Source organism: Adiantum capillus-veneris, chromosome 22 (genome assembly GCF_014529385.1).
Source record: "Adiantum capillus-veneris isolate H3 chromosome 22, ASM1452938v2, whole genome shotgun sequence".
NCBI classification, from domain to species: Eukaryota; Viridiplantae; Streptophyta; class Polypodiopsida; order Polypodiales; family Pteridaceae; genus Adiantum; species Adiantum capillus-veneris.
The window spans coordinates 20,251,325-20,273,160 of record NC_140952.1 but is presented as its reverse complement, the minus strand read 5'-3'; the positions used below and the strand labels follow the sequence as shown (position 1 = coordinate 20,273,160).

At 41.5% G+C, this 21,836-nt stretch overlaps 1 protein-coding gene across 2 annotated transcripts; it reads right to left on the bottom strand.

Moving 5' to 3' along the window:
* Nucleotides 1-18,084: 18,084 nt before the first annotated feature.
* Nucleotides 18,085-21,422, bottom strand: LOC147429002 (rac-like GTP-binding protein 5). 2 transcript variants are annotated; one of them, XM_086494910.1, is made up of 9 exons: nt 21,314-21,422; nt 20,824-20,904; nt 20,532-20,652; nt 20,088-20,175; nt 19,747-19,856; nt 19,112-19,175; nt 18,954-19,018; nt 18,596-18,661; nt 18,085-18,461 (listed from the first exon to the last, which is right to left on the bottom strand). In XM_086494910.1, exons 3-9 carry the CDS (start codon nt 20,628-20,630, stop codon nt 18,363-18,365), a joined length of 591 nt encoding a protein of 196 aa, XP_086351036.1. In that variant the 5' UTR covers nt 20,631-20,652; nt 20,824-20,904; nt 21,314-21,422; the 3' UTR covers nt 18,085-18,362. The 2 variants fall into 2 exon arrangements, with proteins under 2 accessions (XP_086351036.1, XP_086351035.1); XM_086494909.1 differs by lacking the exon at nt 21,314-21,422 and having other exon boundaries at nt 20,824-21,259.
* Nucleotides 21,423-21,836: the final 414 nt, after the last annotated feature.

Genomic DNA, 21,836 nt, shown 5'->3' with positions numbered 1-21,836 from the left:
CTACAGAAACGGTGTGTTTTTCCATTCTTTCATGGAAGTCGTTTTCCAGGCTAGGGTGGACCTAACGCCAAATGTTATGTATTCAAAATGTCCACAAAAGGACCTGCTTCTGGAGTTGAACTAGTCAATAGAATGAATCAAGGAGGGACAGGAGATTTGAGAAGTGCTTGGGTGCACTTTGATCATACTCATCGGATTGAAGGATGAGAAACTGTGTCCTGCTCGATTATGATCCTGGGTAGGTGAATTTGTAAAAATATGTTAGATAGCATGTTTTGATATAAGACACCTTTTATTACTTTTTTGTTCTATGTGTACAGCATATGAGCATTGCAGGTGATTGCAATATGTGAATGTAAAGAAGAAGATAAAGAAACACAAATTTTGTTTTAGAGAAATTTAAACACAATTATGGAGAGGTGTGGGCATGAACCAACAGAATTTGCTGGATTTATATATGATGAAGCTAGGGCTAATTGGCTGGCAATACGAGTTGTATACAATGGAGGACAGCATAATGTAATGGAGGGGAGGGAGCACTCGTGTCTTTTCCATTGCGAGCATAGTCTACACAAACACACAAAAAAACATGTCGCTATAGATAGACGAATGCATCACATTGAAATGTGTGGAGCATGGCGCTTAGCAGAGACTACAAATGAGGCCTCCCTTATAGCTTCCACAATACAAGAATGGTGGGTGAAATATGTGACATGGGATAATAAAAAGGCTTTAGAGAGATGGTTTAATTGGTGGGAGTAACCGATTGCCCATTGGGGAAGCTCTGAGAAAATGGTATCTCAATCATTTTTTGGTTTTTATTAAATACATGAAAACAGAGATTAACATATATATGGTTTTAATCATTTTGTATTTATAGGTCAGCAAGAGTCCATGGGAGAAAGCTCAAATTCCAAGTATAAACTTGTCAAAGAGCATCCATGCTAGTTGGCTGGCAGGTGAAGGTGGTAAACATAAAATATCACTTTATGATGCATGTGTCAGTGGCGTTTTGAATGCATATATTCAATGTGAAAAAATATTGGGATACACCACAGGGAGATACATTGAAACGGGACCTTCCATAGAAGCAATGATGGCCAGTTCCAAACGCAGAGAATCTCCACATCCAACTAATTTTGCGAGTCCATTAAAAGGCTTGGTTGCTGGTAGTCCTTTGTATAAGAAGCATGTGATGGAAGGTGACAAAGAGACAGTACAATGAAAGAAGAAAATAAATGCAGTTGATACAAGCTCACATAAACTTGGATATGTATTGGAAGCAAGACAGTGCAAAACCAGAGAGGGAGACCATGGAGTATACATTTTGATAGAGAGGATAATGAAGACGTATATGTTTTCATTGGCACAGTGAAGCAGGAGAGAGCATTCCACTGCAGCATGCGGAGAATTCAGCAAGGTGTATTCAAGAGGTCAAAGTTGCCCGCAAAGAGTGGACTTTACGAAGTATGCGAGCCAATTTCATGAGGAAATGTTTTGGAATGGTAGGGAAGAAAAGTTGTGGTAACAAATTACAGAGCCGTCAAGTGGGAATGGTTGCTCCTTGTTTTTGGTCTGAGAGAAATTTTAAAGAGAAGACAATTGCACAGTGGATATGATTCTGCAATTATGAAGTAGGCCACACACAAAAGTACAAAGGCAAGTTAAATTCTCCCCTATTGTTCCTACTTTTTGGCAAGTGGATATTGGAACCAACTTATCAAAGGAAGAGAGTGATAGCTTGGTACAAAGTGGATTTCAATTTATAGTTTTTGCAACACCACTACATTGCATGAACAATACAAATGCTGCTCTTACACAAGGAGGCTCTAGTAGCAGGAAGCGTAAGTGGAGACATGGTATTTCCAAAGAAGCGCAAAAGAGATTGGAGTCGGCTTCAAGTATGGTTGCAACATTCTGGACGAGAAACTAGAAAGTGAACAACACATAGTTTTTCTAGTATTGATAGAGAGTTGTTATGATGTACACATTAAGGTAGAACCTAGTTGCACCTGTCTCGATTTTCAGAAGAGAGAATCTACACATAAAGCTTTTTTGGCATGTAAGCACATGTACTATGTGTATGTGCATATGCTAGGGCTTCAACCAAAAGAGCACATGGTCATTCATCAGCCTGCACTAACTTCCACAGACCTTGCATTTGTATTAGGGAAAACCCGCAAGATAAAGCCTGTGGTGTAGTGAACCTAAATTTTAGAGAATGTCATGTAGAGGTATGCATTGAAGGAGATTTCTCTCATGTATTAGATGTGGAGTAGCTTTTCTAGACACATGAAACTTTATTTGAATTCCTTTTAGTAAGAGAAGCATGCTTTGTGGTATCTATCTAGACGATTGTACAAGCTCAAAACCAGGGCTTTTGGAAACTTGTACATGTTTTTTGTGTGTATTATTAAAAGAGACTCAAAATCTTAAGCCAAATTTTTGCAAGATGATAGATGTTTTTTGGTGTGTATCATATTCTGATGTCTTTGTTTTGGATTAATTTTTTTGTGTTGTTAGAAAAGGCTATGAATCTAGAATCAGAAAGCTCGCAAAACTGGTTTTGATTACAAAAGCTCAAAATCAAAATCTCGCAAATAAAACACACTCCCAAAATTTGATATCTTGGACTTCAATTCTTGAGAATATCGCTCCATTCTGACCCCTCTATGGCCTCAAATGACGTGCCCAAAAATGGAAAAAATATCATCTTGACTCCCTTCCATCGTAGTTGCCCTACCGAATTTGAGTGGGTGTACCTTGGTGCCTACGACCCCGACTGTCATGCCGTCACATTTGGTGGGCTTCCCATGTTGTACTCCACCTCTGAAAACCTTGTTAAGCTTAGAAAAACTCCCGATGGCACAACTATCGAGGCAACCACACTGACCCATAACTAGCTCTTCATAAAAATTCAATTTCCCATAGCTCGGTCGTTTAAACTCCGATTGCCAATCCAAAAAGATTGACATGCACCATAAGTTGAGCACTTTAGGCCCATTTACTCACATCCACTTTGAACATCCATCTGCAACTGTCCAATCAGGTAGGGTTCTACAAACCACTCTTACTTTCAAGCTGCCATAACTTGCATCCCGTAGTTTTGATTGCTGAACCGTTTAGACCAGCTCGAAGAACTTTGAGGAACACCTTTGGGACTTACATTTCTATAATTTGATCACTTTAACCAATCACCTTTGATTGGAACCTTGGTAAGGTATACTAGAGCGAAAAACCACATAAAGCATACACACTTGCTACCCTTTGTTTGCCCTTGACTTTCATATCTGCTTTGCCACCTTAGCATGTACCTCTAAGAAGACATATCTCTACCTTGCACATTTCATAGCATCAAACAACTTTGGTTGCACCATCATTGTCGAACCCCGTTGTTGAACATTTATGTTCAACCAAAACATGCTTATAAAGCTTTAGAAAGTGCAAAACTAGGAAACATCGTGAGCTAAACAAAAAACCGCTACCATAAGTATGAAGTTTTATTCTTGATGTACATAACTCCTATTGAGGTTGGTTGCCTAACCCCCTCACCCAAAACTTGATGCACATCAGGCACCAATTTCCTTTCAAAAATATAGCTTGAGACACACACCATTCACCATGTGTTTGAGAAATTTCCCATTCATCCTCATCAACTGGTAGGTACGGTTGGGAAAATCTTGATGTACCTTATACAGCCCTGTCCACATCCACTTGAACTTCTTCTGGAACTTCAAGTTGAGGCATCTCTTATAATTCATCACCAAATCACCCTTCTCTATATGCTTCTTTGACAAGTGAATATGCAACTTTGCAACTCTTTCCTCCCTTTGTTTCACATAGAAATCTACTGATGTTTCTCTATCCATCTTTAAGGCTTTTGATCTTGTCCTGTAAAACATCATGTTGAGTTTTATCTATCCGCACCACAGTAGCCACAAGCAGCAAATGCTCCAAGAGTATTGAAGTGGTGTGTAATTGAGTAGAAATACACTAACCATAACACAATTGAGTGCTTTTACAATTATAATTATGTGAGGGAAAGGCTATCCGGACCTCCAACGGTGCAACCATTTCCACCACCTCCGAGGTACTAGATAGGACCCAACAATGCAACCCATGGAGGAGACAAAATGCAACATGTGTTGTTCCAACAGCCTCCTTTGCCTCAAGACAACCATGCCAATGTTCGATACATGCAACCGATAGAACCACTCATGAGTACACCAATGATGTCACCAACAACTTATTATGAGGAGCCTGTGGAAACTCATGTGAGAGAGCCTAAGGGTGTATCATATGTCACTAAGGATAGTCCATTTTAGGCAAGCACAGATGAAGCTATGGAGCCTTCATATCTAGCTCAAACAGTAAGAAGCCAATTCACAATGAGCAAAAATACACTTATGTCCATAGAAAATCAAAATTACAAGCGTCGAGGATATCCTTCTAAGATAGGATAGCCAATGGGAGCACCACCAGTTGTTGAACCAAAGAGTCCATGCTATGAATGTGGAGATGACCATTGGACATGAGTTTGTCCTAACAAGGGCCAGCGAGCAGAAATCTTTGGATTCTTTGATGGATGTGCAATAGATAACTCATCCAAAATTGTGCTAAGAATCCATACAACAAGGAAAAGCGACTACGAATATCATTGGAGTTTTACCTTGTTCTAGCAAATCTAATTCAGATCCAATAGTTCCTGTAGGTGGTAACTAGAGCTCAAGCTCAGGAAGCAGCCAAAAATAAGCCAGTGGCGGACCATCTAAAACTTCGAGAACAAACCAAGTTTAAAAGTGGGTCAGTGCAGACTTAATGAAAATCATGGAAAACAAAACAAGAATAATGAAAGCAAAGAAGCTGAAGGAAAAGATGGCCTTGGAGACAGAACTAAACCAAACAAGATAAAGTGAACAAGGACTTAGATGCCATGTTGCAGGCCTACGAGGCAAGGCTAAAAAACAACCAAACACTAGAACAAATATTGTGGACATACCTGCAACCTGAAATAGAAACAAAACAAATCAAAATGTGTTAAAGGCTCATAGAGACATCTCAAGCTTTAATGTAGATAGAAACATTGGAATTATTTAAGCAAGTAGTGTATGTGCCGGAAAACGGGAATGCAAGCGCACTAAAACAACACGAGAAAACCAAATTGGGAACTTCTTAATTGCATAGATCATTCCTAATCTCTCTCTTTTGGTGGTTGTGTAATTTTGTTCTACACTATTGAGTTGTATATTGGAGAAACAAATTGGAAAATTCATGATGTTTCTTCCAGGTTGTGCTAAGATGCATCCAATCATGTAGGATGATGCATCCAGGTGGACATGGAAGATCTTATTTCAATCAAGAGATTTCAAAGTTGGAGCAAAAATCAGTCTCTGCTTCAACTGAGGAAACGCTTTGTCGCGCTCTTCATTCCACTCGAATTTTGTGATGAGAGCATAGAGAGGCTTTGCAATAACGGCCTACATGTAGATAAACCTTTGATAATAGCCACAACGGCCCATAAAGACTTGTACCTCTCTAAATTTGGTGGGTCTTGGAAGAGAAACTATGACTTGTATATTCTCTAGTTCTGTGGAAATGCCAATTTTAGACACAATGTGCCCTAAAATCTTACCTTGTCTTACCATGAAGACACAGTTTTTTGGGTTTAAGAAAATGCGATAAGTTCTAGACTTTTCAAAGATCTTCTTCAAGTGCTCAGCATGTTCATTTCTTTGTAGAGAATGCACACACAAGTCATCCACATAGATTTCTAAGAGTTTTCTTATATATTCCTTGAATGTGTGACTCGTCAGCCTCTAAAATGTGGCATGTGCATTGGTTAAGTCAAATGGTATCACCCTATAAGCAAATATGTCATATTTTATTACAAAGGTTGTTTTGAGTTGATTCCCAACTTTACTGTGAGTTTATTGTAGTCCAAAAATCCATCAAGAAAGTTGTAAGCTTCCTTCCTTACAACTCTCTTAATCACATGGCCAGTGATGGGTAAGGAATAGTTGTCCTTTATCATGACAGCATTTACCTGCTTGAGATTCACACACACACTCATAATTTACCGTTCTTTTTGGGTACTACCACAATTGGAGATACCCACTCCCTATGCTCGATCTCATAGATAAATTCAGCCTCTTTAATGTTGTCTACTTGTTGTTAATCTCCTCTTTTATCTTATTTGCAAATGTTTTATTATAAGTATAGGGATGTTGTTTCCACGGCTTAATGTCACTCTTAAGGGATATTATATGTTGGCATTTGCTCGGGTCTACTCCCTTAAGATCTTTGTACGACCGAGCAAACACATCTCTATACTGTTTGAGAATGGCTCTTCCTCTTCTGTGAGATTCGTGGCTATGTAAGCCAATCTTGGTTTCTCCCTTGGTTCAACTAGGCCAATTCTCTTTGCATTCTCAGACCCATCATACGATGTACATGGTTCTTTAAGTTCCTCACAATTTGTCGGTCTTAGATGATATACCTTTTATAGTGAGAGGGTGCATCAAATTTCTCTGTGTTGGACTCCTATTTTCCATCTCAGTTGTCCAAACCTCTTTTAATGTCCGTTTCAACTTTTGGTATTCGCTTTTTCGTTCAATGAGATATTTTTTTTAATGTTTTCCTGCTTGAAATCTCGTCTTTAGCATCATTTCCCAAGTCGCCACTCTGAAAATTATGGAGCTATCACTCAGATCTCAAATAAAAGCCTCGTCAACTATTCATTTGCAATTGATTTTTTCATTAGATTCTGTCGTTTTGGACTCCTCTTATGGTCCAAGATAGCGTTTACCATCTAGAAGGACATAATGTCATAACCATCTTTGTCGCAAAATTTTATGGGAGTCACATCATTTACGCAAACATTTAGAGTTGCTAGTATCTGTTCCCAACCTAAGGCTTCAAATAACTCCTCTAGAAATGACTCTTTTATATAGTATCATCTTCTACTAAGCGCTCTAAGATATACTCTTCCAAGTTTTCAGGCTTCTACACTCCGATGCTCCGCACATCCAAACATGTGGTCCCTTCATAAACTAAGCAGGCAGTTGTGTTCTTAAATTTGTAGCTACATCAAAGTCTTCCATCGGGGTTCAATTAATGTCTCTGTAACTATGGCCTTTTGTGCTAACCCTCATTGTTATGCCCTTGTGTCGTAAGTAGAGGGGGTCATAGCCTCAATCTTTAACCATTTTGAGTTGACGAATGAATGAACATGTCATAAAATCTAATATCTAAACAACCCAAATGATTTTCTCATATTAAATTGATCACTTAATGTGGGATAATAAACGGGAACAAGTGTTAAGATATAGACATGTGCTTATAGATCTATGTCAACACGGGGCCAATGGTAAAGGGGCCCAAATGAGAGATGGTCTATCAAAGAGCAAGGTTAACAAATGGAGCATAAGACCTTAGGGTTAGCTTCATTGAATACCTCCAATAATGTGTGTAAAAGGCCTTTGACCTTAGGTATGCTAGGGCTGAGCTTGAGGGGCGGGAACCCGACCCAGCTCGAGGTGCTTGTCATGCTTGATGACTAAGGTGCTTGATGATTGAGGTGCTTGAGATGCTTGAGGTGCTTAATTATTGAGATGCTTGAGGTGCTTGACATGCTTGAGATGCTAGGGTTGCACTTGAGGTGAGAACCCAGCTCAAGCTTAAAGTGCTTATGAGCCAAGATTGTGGTGGGAACTGGGCCTATGCATGAGGGGCTTGAGGTGTCAAAAAGTCAAAGATTCAATCCATACAAGGAGGGGGCAATCCCTACATGAGGGGGGATGAGAGAGAACACCCACACACTCACACAAGGCATGCATGGTACAAAGAAAGCAAAAGGGACACTTGTCAAGTTCCTCCTCATGTTGCCCTCATGGTGTGCCTAAAGCCTATTGGTTGGCCACCCAAGGGGTCCAATAATAATTTAGGAGATTTAATTAATTGATTTAGCATTTATCTAGCCCTCTCACTCAAAGGGGAAACGGGGACACTTGTCTCAAGGCTACCCTTGCTGCTTGTAACGCCTCCTGCTTGTGATCTAGGCCTGGAGGGGTCCAATGAGCTTCAAGCATGAGCTACAAGGGGGGGTCGACCCAAGCAAGCTAGGGGCCCTAGTTGCTTAGGGGGTATACTCACCCACACACACTCACAAACACTCTCATTGTGTGCTATGCAAAGTGCAAGAGCTCCCTCTCCTTCTCCAAGCAAGTAGAGGTTGAGAGCATACACCAACACTCTTGGATATGGAGTGCAAATCCAACCAAGAGCCATGCTTCAATGCTTAAGCTTGCCATCTCCTTCTTCTTCATTACTATGCTATTATGTATGCTAGCAACAAGAGTTATGATAAGTGAGGAACTAATTCTTTCTCCTACGAAATGTTTCTTCTTCCTCTTCCCTACCCTCATTCCCTGCTAGCTCTCTCCACCTTCAAAGGTATTTGAGGTCTTGGGATTGAGGCTTGGGATAGTTAAAGCTTTCTTCAAGTTTATGTTATGTTTGTGATGCATGAAGCTTTCCATCTTCATTGCATCACCTAGGTCACAAGTAACACAAAGAGTGTATTGTAACAAGTCTCTCTTAATGGGAGAAATCATAATACAAATGCCTATTGGAGGGAAGACCGGCTCCACATAAATCCAGTCCTCAACTGTTGTCATGCTCTCTAAACTCTTTCTCTTGCAAAAGTATCGTTCATGCCCAGTTAACGAATTGCTATGATTATGTTGCTATCTTCAATTATGTTCACCCGCTATGCTCACAAAGTCATTTCTCAAAAGTACTCTCATTAATTTCCGCTACTCTCAAATTAAATAGGCAAATTTCATTACATTGGTATCAGAGGATTTGGTTTCTCTTTTCTTGCTTAAGAAGAGAGGTCCTTAAGTAGACTATAAATGGTTAATGTTGTTAATTATAGTAGGGTAAGTGGAACTCGGATCTATTATCGGTTTTGTTGAGCCCACTATGTGGGGGATGGTGCACATCTCGCGATCTTTGGACTTAATAATGGAGTCTTTTTAGACTTGCCTACGGCTTTACCATTATTGAGCCATAAGAAGTCCGAAAGGAGCTAGCCATTCGCAACTCTGCTATGTTAGACATACTCCTCTACTCTCTATAATTAACCACTTCGAGCCGTGGGTGTAGATACTTAAGAGCCGATTTTCAAAGGCTAAGAGGAGTGGCAACTAAGGTTTTGAATTGCCAAAGCATACACTAAGTACATACATAAATTTTGTTAACATGGCATGAACATTGATAACTTTGATTTTGCACATGAAGGTGCTAATGATGATGCTCCCATGTTTGTGAATTATCTCGTCACCACTAGGTTGCAGCAAGCTATGGGCAAACAACCCTGCTTTGCAAGCCGAAGTTACTCAACAACTTCGTGCTTATGGAATTTCCCTTCCTCTCCAAGAGGAGAGAGAGCTTAGGAGGCCTCTTGAAGAGACCCCCAAAAGAAGACTCTCTCCCATTTGAGAGGAGGAATCCAAAGAGCAAGAAAGCAATGAAAGTTTAAGTTCCTCTGAAGATGTGGCTCCACAAAGACGGCGGTCTAGACGATCGCCCACTCCTCCCAAGAGGAAAAGATCAACACGTAGTCATTCTCCTCATCATTTTGAAAGGCAAGAGAGGAAACAAAGAAAGAAAAGGGCTAGGAAGAGGTCACCCTCTTCTCCTTCTTCTTCTTCACCTTCCTCCTCTTCCGACGAAAGTTATGGCTATTCTCCTAGAGAATACAAGAGGGGAGGACATCGCAAATCATTTCCTGCATGGCGAAGGTCACAAAAGCTAAAGAAGTTCAAGGAGGGAGGAAAGAGTATCTCTTTTCTCACCTATGATGGCACCTTCGGTGCTACCGACAAAGTGTTGGCCTTCATCCAGCAATTTGATGTGGCCTTTGGAGATGAGGGCTTCACAGAGTCCTCTAAGCTACGCCATGTAGCTATGCACTTCCAAAAATCAGCTCGTCAATGGTGGGCTAGCCTTCGTGGAAATGGTGAAGCCCCAAAGACATGGAAAACTCTAGGAGTTTCCATCATGAAGCAATTCCTTGCAAGCGATGCAAAGGGCAAAGTGCTTACCGAATGGCGCAGCTTGAAGCTTCTCTCCCATGATTCTATCCACAAATATGTAGACAAGTTTTGGGATTTACATCTCAAGGCTACTGTCTTTCAAAAGATAGACTTTGCCGAGCAAAGGCAGCAATTCTGTGCGGGATTACCTGAAGAGATGGCCGAATACATCAACTCTCAACGGCCTGGTACTATTAGCGAAGTAATCCATCACACCATGGTTGCTTCACGCATCAATTTCCATCAAGGGGCTAGACGTAATGTCAAGCCCATGGAAAACAAAGACAAAAATTATGCAAAGGGGGAAAACCAATGCTCAAAATACTTCCCAAGTCAATTCCAACAACAACAACAATCGGTCCAAGGAGAAGGAAGTTTACAAAGGTAAAAACAAACTCTCTCCTGAAGAGCTTGAAGCTTTTCGCAAGGACCATAAGTGTTTCAAGTGTGGGGAGCAAGGACATGGCTATCGTTCTTGCCCCAAGAAGAATACTCGCAATGAGACTCCTAGGGCTTCCACCATCGAAGCTCCAAAAGAGGATGCTCATTGAAAAGGATCATCACTTTCCTATGCTTGGGGAAAGGTAAGAGAGCATGATGCCTTCATCTTGTTTGACCCTGGCTCTACTCTTAACTTCATATCAATGGAGTTGGCCACCAAGTTGGGCATTCAAGCTTTTGAGATGGGAGATATAGTAGTGGCTGATGCAGCTTTCAAGGGACAACAAGCCTCCGTTACTCCCTTGATTGGGAAGTTGAGGCTTCATGTCCAAAGCTATGTCGACAAAGAAGACTTCTTCATCTCTCCTCTCCAACATGAGGATGTTATCCTAGGGGCACCATGGTTTGATCGCATGGCTGCCAACATGAAGTTCCCTGAAAGGAGAATCTACTTCACCTATAGGGGAAAGAACATGTATATAGATGCTAGCGAGTGTGGTCGCACTATTCCACTTGTAAATCCTTTTGCTTTTGATAAGTCAATGAAGAGCTCAGTTTCTGCGTACATGATTTTTGTCAAAGAGTCTCTAAAAGATACTAATGTTTCATCAAATGTAAATGGTAGGAATCAAGAAGAGTTAGACTTGTCTAATTTTCTAAAAGGATTCCAAGATGTGTTCATCGATGATATCCCTATGGACTTACCTCCAAAACGGGGGGATGATGACCATCGCATTGAGCTCCTTCCTGGAAGTTCACCACCTAACAAGCCTCCTTATCGAGTCTCACAAGCTCAACAAGAGGAGATCATGAGGCAAGTACAAGAGCTGGTAGACAAAGGGATGGTGAGGCCTAGTTCCTCTCCCTTTTGTTCTCCAGTCCTTTTAGTGCAAAATAAAGATGGTACATACCGTATGTGTGTGGACTATCGAACACTAAACCATATCACTATCAAAAACAGATTTCCCGTACCTCGGGTAGAAGATCTGTTTGATAAGCTACAAGGCTCTACCTACTTCAGTAGGATTGACCTTAAGAGTGGCTATCATCAAATAAGGATAGTGGATGAAGATATCTTAAAGACCGCGTTTCGCACAACGTTTGGTCTTTATGAATATCTAGTCATGCCTTTTGGCTTGACTAATGCACCAGCTACGTTCAATCGTTTGATGGAGAAAATTTTTAGACCATACCGCAAATTCACTGGAGTGTTCTTTGATGATATCATCATCTACTCCAAGTCTTTGGAGGAACATAAGCAACATCTCCAAGTGATTTTTCAACCATTGAGGGAGAACAAGATTTTTCTCAACCAAAAGAAAAGCGAATTCTTCCTACAAGAGATTCAATACCTAGGTCATATTATCTCTAAAGATGGTATCCAAATGGATCCATCAAAGTTAGAGGTAATAAAAGCATGGCCTAACCCAAGAAATCTACATGATCTAAGAAGCTTTGTTGGTATGTGCGCATACTATAGACGCTTCATAGCAAAATTCTCTCAAGTAGCAGGACCACTACACGACTTAACTAAGAAGAACGTTAAGTTTGTGTGGACTGCTAAGGAGCAAAATTCTTTTGAAAAGCTCAAAGAGAAGCTTACTTCCCAACCAGTCCTCGTGCTTCCGGATCTCTCAAAGCCATTTGAGGTCCAATGTGATGCTTGTGGTGATTGCCTTGGAGCAGTTTTGCTTCAAGAAGGGCATGCCATAGCATATGAGAGCCGAAGGCTCAATATTGATGAACGAATCTTGGGCATTTATGAGAAAGAGCTTTTAGCTGTTCTACATGCCCTAGACACATGGAAGCACTACCTATTGGGGACTCCATTTATCCTACGAACAGACCACCAAAGTCTCAAGTATTTCATGACGCAAACCAAGCTTTCCGACAAACAAATGAGGTGGGCAAATTTTCTTTCGCAATTTAATTTCCATATTGCTCACATAGTTGGTAAGCACAATCAAGTGGCCGATGCACTTTCACGATGACCCAAAGTTAATGCGGTGTCTATAGCTACTCACAATGATCTATCCTCTATGATAGATGAGTATGCTATTGACCCTGACTTTAGAGAAATAATGTCAGCCCTTGCTTTGGGGAAGAAAGAGGAACCATTCACCTTGCAGGATGGTTATCTTCTCCACGGCAATAGGCTATGTGTTACCCATTCCCTTCGTGAGAAAGTTATGTATGAATCCCATGCTCCTCCATATGCAGGGCATAGAGGCATTCAACCTACTCTCCGAGGAGTAGAGACGTACTTCTATTGGCCTACCATGAAAGTGGACATACAAGAGTATGTTTCAAAATGTGTAGTATGCCAAAAGACCAAGTATGATAGAGGGAAGCAACCTGGATTACTCCAGCCATTGCCTATCCCAAATTCATCATGGGAGAGTATATCCATGGATTTCATCTTTGGATTACCCAAGTCTATCCATGGGAATACAGGAATATGGACAATAGTTGACAGGTTTAGCAAGCAAGCACATTTTATCATGTCAAAAAGACTATTAAGGCCCATCAAATGGCAACTCTCTTCATATCTCAGATTTTCAAGCACCATGGATTACCCACATCCATCGTGTCAGATAGAGATCCTAGAATGACCAGTAATTTTTGGAAATGTCTCTTTGAAAATCTAGGAACAAGATTGAATTTCTCTTCGGCGTATCACCCACAAACGGATGGCCAAAGTGAGATGGCCAATCTTACGATACTCGATCTACTCAAGACTTATGTTACCGAAGTAGATCAACGCTCACAATGGAAAAAGTACTTACCTCTTGTAGAATATGCCTACAACAATATTGTACATACTTCTACGGGAAAAGCACCTTTTGAGATCATTGAAGGAAGACCTAAAATTCCCTTGCTACTCAAAGTACATGGGAAGATCTTCGCCGCCGATGAGTATAGCCGTGACCTACAAGAATCTTTTCAAAAGATTAAGGAGGCTATATACATTTCTCAACAAAGGATAAAAGCTGCTCTGCTGATAAGCACAGAAGAGCCTTAATGTTCAATTCAAATGATTGGGTCTTACTCAAGTTTCCTAAGGCTCGATTAAGGCAAACGACGGGCAAAAATCCTACGAGCCATCAAAAGTATTATGCTAAACTAGCAAAAAGATACTATGGTCCTTTCCAAATCTTGAAGCCCATCAATGAGACTGCTTATCAACTCAAGTGCCCAACCATTGGCTCATACACAATTCCTTTCATGTAAGCCTACTTAAGCCCTACAAAGGAGAGCCACCAACTGAACCAATTATTGAAGACCCTCCCGAAGTTGAAGACCAAGAAGAGGTGCTACAACCCGAAGCTGTTCTTCGGCATGAAGACAAGGTACTATGACATGGTAAGATTATCCGACGGTATCTTATTAAGTTCAAAAATCATCCTTTTGAAGATGCTAGATGGATGCAAGGAATACAGCTTAAGGATAGTATAAACCTTGTCAATGCTTACAATGCTACATTAGAGTAAGCAAATGTACAAATTTCTTTTAAATGACTCATGTTTTTGTCTTATAAGACTAGTCCGCTTTTTAATTGTGCACAAATTTAACTAGTGTGCATGCTTAGAATCATGTTTGTGATGACGACGTCTCTCAAACACCAAGTAGAATTTATCACTCTACTTTGGGAGAATGAAATGGACTAAAGAGCAGACATAATTGCGGCAGCTATGTCTCCCTAGCACCAAATGGATTAGTCATCCATCTTGGAAAGATGTCAAAGGGTAAAAAGGGATCCTCTACCCGCCGCTAAGTAAAATTGACTAATGACTAAGGCTTTATCTCTTCTACCTCATAGTCGAGGACGACTATGATTTCAAGAGAGAGGTAATGTCATAAAATCTACTATCTAAACAACCCAAATGATTTTCTCAGATTAAATTGATCACTTAATGTGAGAGAATAAACGGGAACAAGTGTTAAGATATAGACATGATCTTATAGATCTATGTCAACACGGGGCCAATGGTAAAGGGGCCCAAATGAGAGATGGTCTATCAAAGAGCAAGGTTAAAAAATGGAGCATAAGACCTTAGGGTTAGCTTCATTGAAGACCTCCAATAATGTGTGTAAAAGGCCTTTGACCTTAGGTATGCTAGGGCTGAGCTTGAGGCGCGGAAACCGACCCATCTCAAGGTGCTTGTCCTGCTTGTCATGCTTGATGACTAAGGTGCTTGATGATTGAGGTGCTTGAGGTGCTTAAATATTGAGATGCTTGAGGTGCTTGACATGCTTGAGATGCTATGGTTGCACTTGAGGTGAGAACCCAGCCCAAGCTTTGCACTTGAGGTGAGAACCCAGCCCAAGCTTAAAGTGCTTATGAGCCAAGATTGTGGTGGGAACTGGGCCTATGCATGAGGGGCTTGAGTTGTCAAAAAGTCAAAGATTCAATCCCTACAAGGAGAGGGCGATCCCTACATGAGGGGGGATGAGAGAGAACACCCACACACTCACACAAGGCATGCATGGTACAAAGAAAGCAAAAGGGACACTTGTCAAGTTCCTCCTCATGTTGCCCTCATGGTGTGCCTAAAGCCTATTGGTTGGCCACCCAAGGGGTCCAATAATAATTTAGGAGATTTAATTAATTGATTTAGCATTTATCTAGCCCTCTCTCTCAAAGGGGAAACGGGGACACTTGTCTCAAGGCTACCCTTGCTGCTTGTAACGCCTCCTGCTTGTGATCTAGGCCTGGAGGGGTCCAATGAGCTTCAAGCATGAGCTACAAGGGGGGGTCGACCCAAGCAAGCTAGGGGCCCTAGTTTCTTAGGGGGTATACTCACCCACACACACTCACAAACACTCTCATTGTGTGCTATGCAAAGTGCAAGAGCTCCCTCTCCTTCTCCAAGCAAGTAGAGGTTGAGAGCATACACCAACACTCTTGGATATGGAGTGCAAATCCAACCAAGAGCCATGCTTCAATGCTTAAGCTTGCCATCTCCTTCTTCTTCATTACTATGCTATTATGTATGCTAGCAACAAGAGTTATGATAAGTGAGGAACTAATTCTTTCTCCTACGAAATGTTTCTTCTTCCTCTTCCCTACCCTCATTCCCTGCTAGCTCTCTCCACCTTCAAAGGTATTTGAGGTCTTGGGACTGAGGCTTGAGATAGTTAAAGCTTTCTTCAAGTTTATGTTATGTTTGTGATGCATGAAGCTTTCCATCTTCATTGCATCACCTAGGTCACAAGTAACACAAAGATTGTATTGTAACAAGTCTCTCTTAATGGGAGAAATCATAATACAAATGCCTATTGGAGGGGGGACCGGCTCCACATAAATCCAATCCTCAACTGTTGTCATGTTCTCTAAATTCTTTCTCTTGCAAAAGTATCGTTCATGCCAAGTTAACTAATTGCTATGATTATGTTGCTATCTTCAATTATGTTCACCCACTATGCTCACAAAGTCATTTCTCAAAAGTACTCTCATTAATTTCCGCTACTCTCAAATTAAATAGGCCAATTTCATTACAGAACATCCCAAAATAACCTCAAAGTAGTTGCTTTTTTAGAAATATGCTACAACAAAAGTATTCTCGTACTCGATTCTCCAAGAAGATACAATAATTTGTTCAAGCATTCCCAAGGTCTCTCTACCAATCCGACTGCTACTAGTTGCAACTTCATACGCGTTTTTTTGAGAACTGATCTTTCCCATTCTCCTAGATTCCCTTTGTAGCAATGACTACCCCAGCCTCGCATCTAATATTAGTATTGCCTTAACTCCCTTGTACTCAAGCGGTAAGGTAGTGCTTCCTTCTTCTCCTTCACTTTTGGTATCTCTGGCCAAGCTGTTTTCATGATTTCATCTATAAGTATATCTTGTGAAGAGATTTTCAATCCTATTTTTTTGAAGTTTTTGCTTAGTTGTCCCTATAAATTTGATAGTCTCGTAAGTTTTGTGAGAGAAATCGGTGGTCTTTAATGTCAATGTATTCTTTGGGTAAGGTATGTTAGGCTTGGGATACATTCCTCTTTTGATTGAGATTAATTACTTGCATGGTAAACCATGCCTAAGGGGCTTTTTTTAGCGTTTGCGATTCAACCCCTACGACATGCGGGTGGGTGGGTGTGTAAAACTAGATAATAGAAAAGGGAGAAGGGAGAGCTAGCATTGCCTCTAGGCATAAAGGTAGGGTGTGTATGCAGAGGGAGTTTCAGTCCATGTACAACGGGTCAATTCTTGAAGTTAACAAGCAATGGCCACAATCCTTGTGGGAAACAACTGGAAACAAAAAGGATGGCGGTGTCACTACAACAGTCAGCACCAATCCTAGAAATCAACAAGGACCATGAGATGTATCATGTGGATATACAATCATTGTACGTAGATGTTGAGATGGAAGTATGAGCGGATGTTGAGATGGAAGTATGAGCGGTGAGTCAACTAAAAACTACAACTTTACCTTTTTTTGTAGGGGAACATCAAACAAAATCGTAGGTGAGGGTTGTGCCATCTCAATGGAATCCAATGCCATTGATGGAGGACACAAAAAGCCTTCACGATCTCATGTTGTCCCTTATAAGATGCACCATTTCTCTCACAAAACTTACGAGACTATCAAATTTATAGGGACAACTAAGCAGCCTGATAGTGACGTTGCGACAAGGCTATACAGAACAAGATTAGCCGCTCCCTTCCCCGTCTCCGTTGACATGGGGGGTTGGGATCCGTGGACGTGCTTGGCTGTCGACGGGAGGGGCACTAGGGACCCAGCACAGATCTTATATGCCACATGGAGAAAGCTCTGCTTTTCACCTCATTTCCATTAAGAGTGCACATCATGATGTGTCCATGACAACATTTACATAGAGGGTTAGTTGGGTTGGATAGTGCACTACACTTGAATTCCAGAAACCAAGCAAGGTGTTAAACAGGACTTCAAACCCAGAGACAGAATCATGAGCCCACAAACAAACCATCTTGAGCACACTCGCGCAAATGCTTCATCACTCAGATATTCTAAATACACAGACTTGTCCAAAGCACCCAAGAAGAATCATGGCCTGAAAATTTCCACAAAGGCGGCAATGCCCCATTCTCATGGCTCACTCTCAGTCAAAAAGGAGGCCACTCAAACAGAATGGCATTGCATTGCCTGCCACAACGTCTGGTCTTAAAGATACAAGACCACATTGATTGATTCAGGCCTCTTCTCTACCAAGGCTTGCCTCCATTCTCGTGGCATAATTAATCGACTCAGAAGGGAGGCCATAAAATTGGGCTGGCTGAAATAGCCAAGCGAGTGTGCAACCTTGGGCTGAAACAAAACCCATCCCACACCAAAATGCACTGGCCAGCTCCATATCTCATGACCAACATCAGAGCTTAAATCAATTACTCGCCCTACTCACAGCCTCACTACGTAGAAAGGAAGAAATTGGTCCCCAAAAATGTGTTATGTGAAACAGTAGAAAAAATCGATCATCAGGCCCTTGCACATAAAATGTGTCGTGTAAACAGTACAAAAAAATCAACAACTAGGCCTTTGCACATAAAATGAAAAGGACTACCATGAGAAAAAAAGCATTCCATGACATGACATTCAAGAGATTTACATACAGAGTTCCTGCCCAGGTATACGATCGATCTACCCATATTACAAAAAAAGCTGGGTTCTATTCAAGTTAGGAAGTCAGAAGTTTGAGCCTTTTCTTCTACGAAAAGAGCGCAGGAAAAGCCACATAGGGCGAGCAATGATCCCGGCAACCATAAGAAACAAAGTTCTTGATAAATTGATCAAGTGTCTCAGCTATAGTGATCATATGAGTTAGTACTCCTGCTTCAGTCAAACGTCACAGTATTATACAACTCTTTTGCTTCTTTTTACGGCGCTTTTGTTTCGGGGGTTGTAGAACCACCTTAATTGCTGCATCGAAAACAGCCTTCACATTCTGCAACAAATACATTGATTATCAAGAAATGCAGAATACTAAAGCCCTTTCTTGTTGCACAGGCAAGGATCCATGAGACACAAGAACAGAAATGTTGATAGAAACGATTTCTATTGAGTGACTAGCAACTGTACCTGCTGAGTCTTGGAACTACACTCGATGTAAGCAGCAGCACCTATTTGTCTCCTTAACTCTTCACCCTGTCAATTATGGACATGTACACCACAATCAAAAGCCAACAACATAACCATAAGTTCTGCAAGCTTTCTCTTTTAATCCTCTTCTAACCAAACACGTCAAGCAGTTCATGCAAAAAGAAACTTTTGTGCATAAATGATAGCACAATGAGCAGTAATTGCAGCATGACAATGAAAAATTGCAGGCCTTTCAAATGAAAAATTCAGATTCTTTCAATAACATAAATGGCATATCCTATACACAAAGCTCAATGCTCTCTTAATATTTGAAGGAGGGAAGGGCTCAGGAGTATACTTGAGCAGAACTTATTGATGTGGCCCCAGGATGATCCGTAAAAAACTGCTTATCATCTCGAAGATCTGTGAGTGACCCCAAAAAAAACATATGTGAGCTTGTTTTTGGAATAATCATCATCAGTATAATAAGCACAACAATCATTTGGTAAAGCATACCTAATTTTGTTCCCACTAGCACAATGGGCACATTGGGTGCATAATGCCTTAATTCAGGAATCCACTGCAAATTTGAGAACTAATCAATGAGTCTACAAACATATGCCAGTGAAGTAAAGCCTTATTTACATGCATGTTTAAACCACAAGCACTGATCCAAGGACAACAGGACATGGGTTAGTAGCAGAAAGAATCTAAACACAAGGATCAATTGGAAGATCATACAATGGCAGTAACCTCATTGTTTACAAACAAGCTCTTCTTGATCCTTTCAATGATTTCTCACAAGTGAAACGATATATACCTGCTTTCAAAATTCTCCGGCTTGATATTATAATAAAACGGTGAAGTTGATCAGTTCACAAGCATTTTGCATCCTTCAGATTCCCCAAAGATCTTAATAATTGCAGGTTTATTTCAAGCATATGTTTGAGCAGTGACAGACTCCTTCAAAGCAAGCAACTAGTTGGCAACAGTGCACCTTAATAGTGCCACAATTTCACTTGTAAGTGAGACATGCTAATACAACAAATTCAGCACAGAGCATAAGGATGATTGCTTATGAATATGAACGAAACCAATTTCTGATAATGGATTGAAATTACATTTCAGTAGACAAGATGTAAGTGTCACACCTTTTTAGCTATGTTTTCATAGCTTGCTTTGCTGATAAGAGAGAAAGCAAGAAGGAAGACATCAGCTCCCCTGTAGCTCAGTGGCCTTAATCTGTTGTAATCCTCTTGGCCTACACAGGTGCACGACATGTCAACACATGGGCCAATATGGGGGACGAACCCAGCAATCAACTCCATTAATGTTACTTGCAGGAATACACATTTCTACATGCATTAAGGATTCACAGACAAATGCATGAATACTGACTACACAAATCTCATGTGGGCTACAACTGCAATGTCGAGTACGGGTGATATGTCAGGGCACCAAATGTTCAATGTGTGGTTTAGTAATGCGATACCTGCAGTATCCCACAGGCCAAGATTCACTGTGTTCCCATCCACCACCACATTAGCACTAAAGTTGTCGAACACGGTGGGCACATAATCCTGTAGAAGCTTAGAATGAGTTAATCATGTACCTTAAGACAGCTGGCAATGTAGATTATATCAGACCTAAGAGGACATGTGGAAGCATGAAGATGCATTATGCGAAGAATTGCAATTTGATTGCATGAATGTACACATCTTCGTGAGAGTGTGGGTGTGAGTGCTAGCGAGTGTGTGGGTGGGTGTTTGTGTGTGCATGTGCGTGCCTGTGCACACACACTCTGACAGTGGATGTGCATGTCTGTGCGTGTGTGCCGGCCTATATGTATGCATGAAACAAACAAACCCACGCACGCACGCACACGCGCACGCACACACACACACACACATGCAGAGAGAGAAACATAAGAACTAACAGTGGGGAACGTGTTGCTCGTGTAGGAGATGAGCATGCAGGTCTTGCCAACTGCCCCATCGCCTACTGTTACACACTTGATAAACCTGGAGGTGCTCATGCCTCTGATTCACTTCTCAACTCTGCAACATTGGAAGAAAACAGTTATCCTCAAGTCCCCATTTTTACATAATGTGGGAAATTAACATTTCCTGCACGCTTCATCAAACCCACATCCCACATTTACAACAAATCCCCCCTTCACTCTCTAAATCAAATGTTCCTCGCCTAGCCAGAAAATGGACGGGTTTTACCTTCAACTTGCAGCAATTCGCTGGTTTCAGACAGAGAATCCCACAGAGAGTCGCAGAAATTCGCTCCTCATAGCCAGATTTCTGCTTGCGGGAATTTCTGAGAATGAGTGAGCGAAGAAAGGGAATGCTTTCAAAGTTAAAGAAGATGATAGAGACGACACATAAGACAGCTAAAGGGTCAGTAGCTTCTGCGCCTCTGTGTGTGTGTGTGTGTGTCTTGGGTAGACGCAGACACCAGCTGGAAAGAGGTGAGGAGCTCTGTTGAATCTTGTGGGCGGTGCGCGGATGAGCGTATTTGTGGGTGTGTGTGTCTCTGTATGTGCACGCTTTTGTTGGTTATAGGTAGTGCGTTGCAAGCAGAAATGCGCTGAGGTACACTCGTGCTGAGCTCAGGAAAAGCAGACGAAAAGCAGGAGGAAGAGGAGCAAGGAAGAAAGTAAAATGAGAGAGAGAGAGAGAGAGAGAGAGAGAGAGAGACAGGAGAGCCCACCGGTAAAGAGGACGGGATCCTTGAATGAACGTAGTGAACGTTAGAGAGACTCCCCTTCCCTCCTTCGAGTTCCTGCTCTCTGCTGCTTGACTTTCAAGTTTCAACGTGAAGCTATAAGAACCCACTACTGGTAATGGTTAATTGACTTATTGTGACTTAAAATGATCTAAAGTTTAGAAAAAAAAAACCCTAGAGCTAGCGATGGCGTAGGATGCCGTCTTATCACCTCCCCTAATCCAGGGGGGGTGGTACCCCTGCTTCTCCCCCCACGTCAACCACTCATGAAAATGTATGGCGGTCCTCCAACTCCTTGCCACAGAGGCCTCTACTCAATCAAAACCTAGGCCCTGCATTTCAGGCCTGCCCGTCTAGCCCAGCAGCTTTTCCAGAACCTACCTCAAGGTTTTGTTGAGCAGCTATACAGGAATCTTGGAAAAGCGGAGATGCCTTTCCAAAGGACCCTCCCGTAGCGCCAGCAAGCCCGCATTTGGGTCCTCCTCATGAGGTCCCCCCTTGGTCCTCC

Excerpts from the sequence above, each read along its gene's own strand:
- LOC147429002 (XM_086494910.1), bottom strand. The coding sequence starts at position 20,630 with ATGAGCACCTCCAGGTTTATCAAGTGTGTAACAGTAGGCGATGGGGCA. Across the intron at positions 19,176-19,746 it reads ATGAAAACATAGCTAAAAAG|TGGATTCCTGAATTAAGGCA; the intron begins GTGTGACACTTA and ends TCAAATTTGCAG. Across the intron at positions 18,462-18,595 it reads GTAGTTCCAAGACTCAGCAG|AATGTGAAGGCTGTTTTCGA; the intron begins GTACAGTTGCTA and ends TATTTGTTGCAG.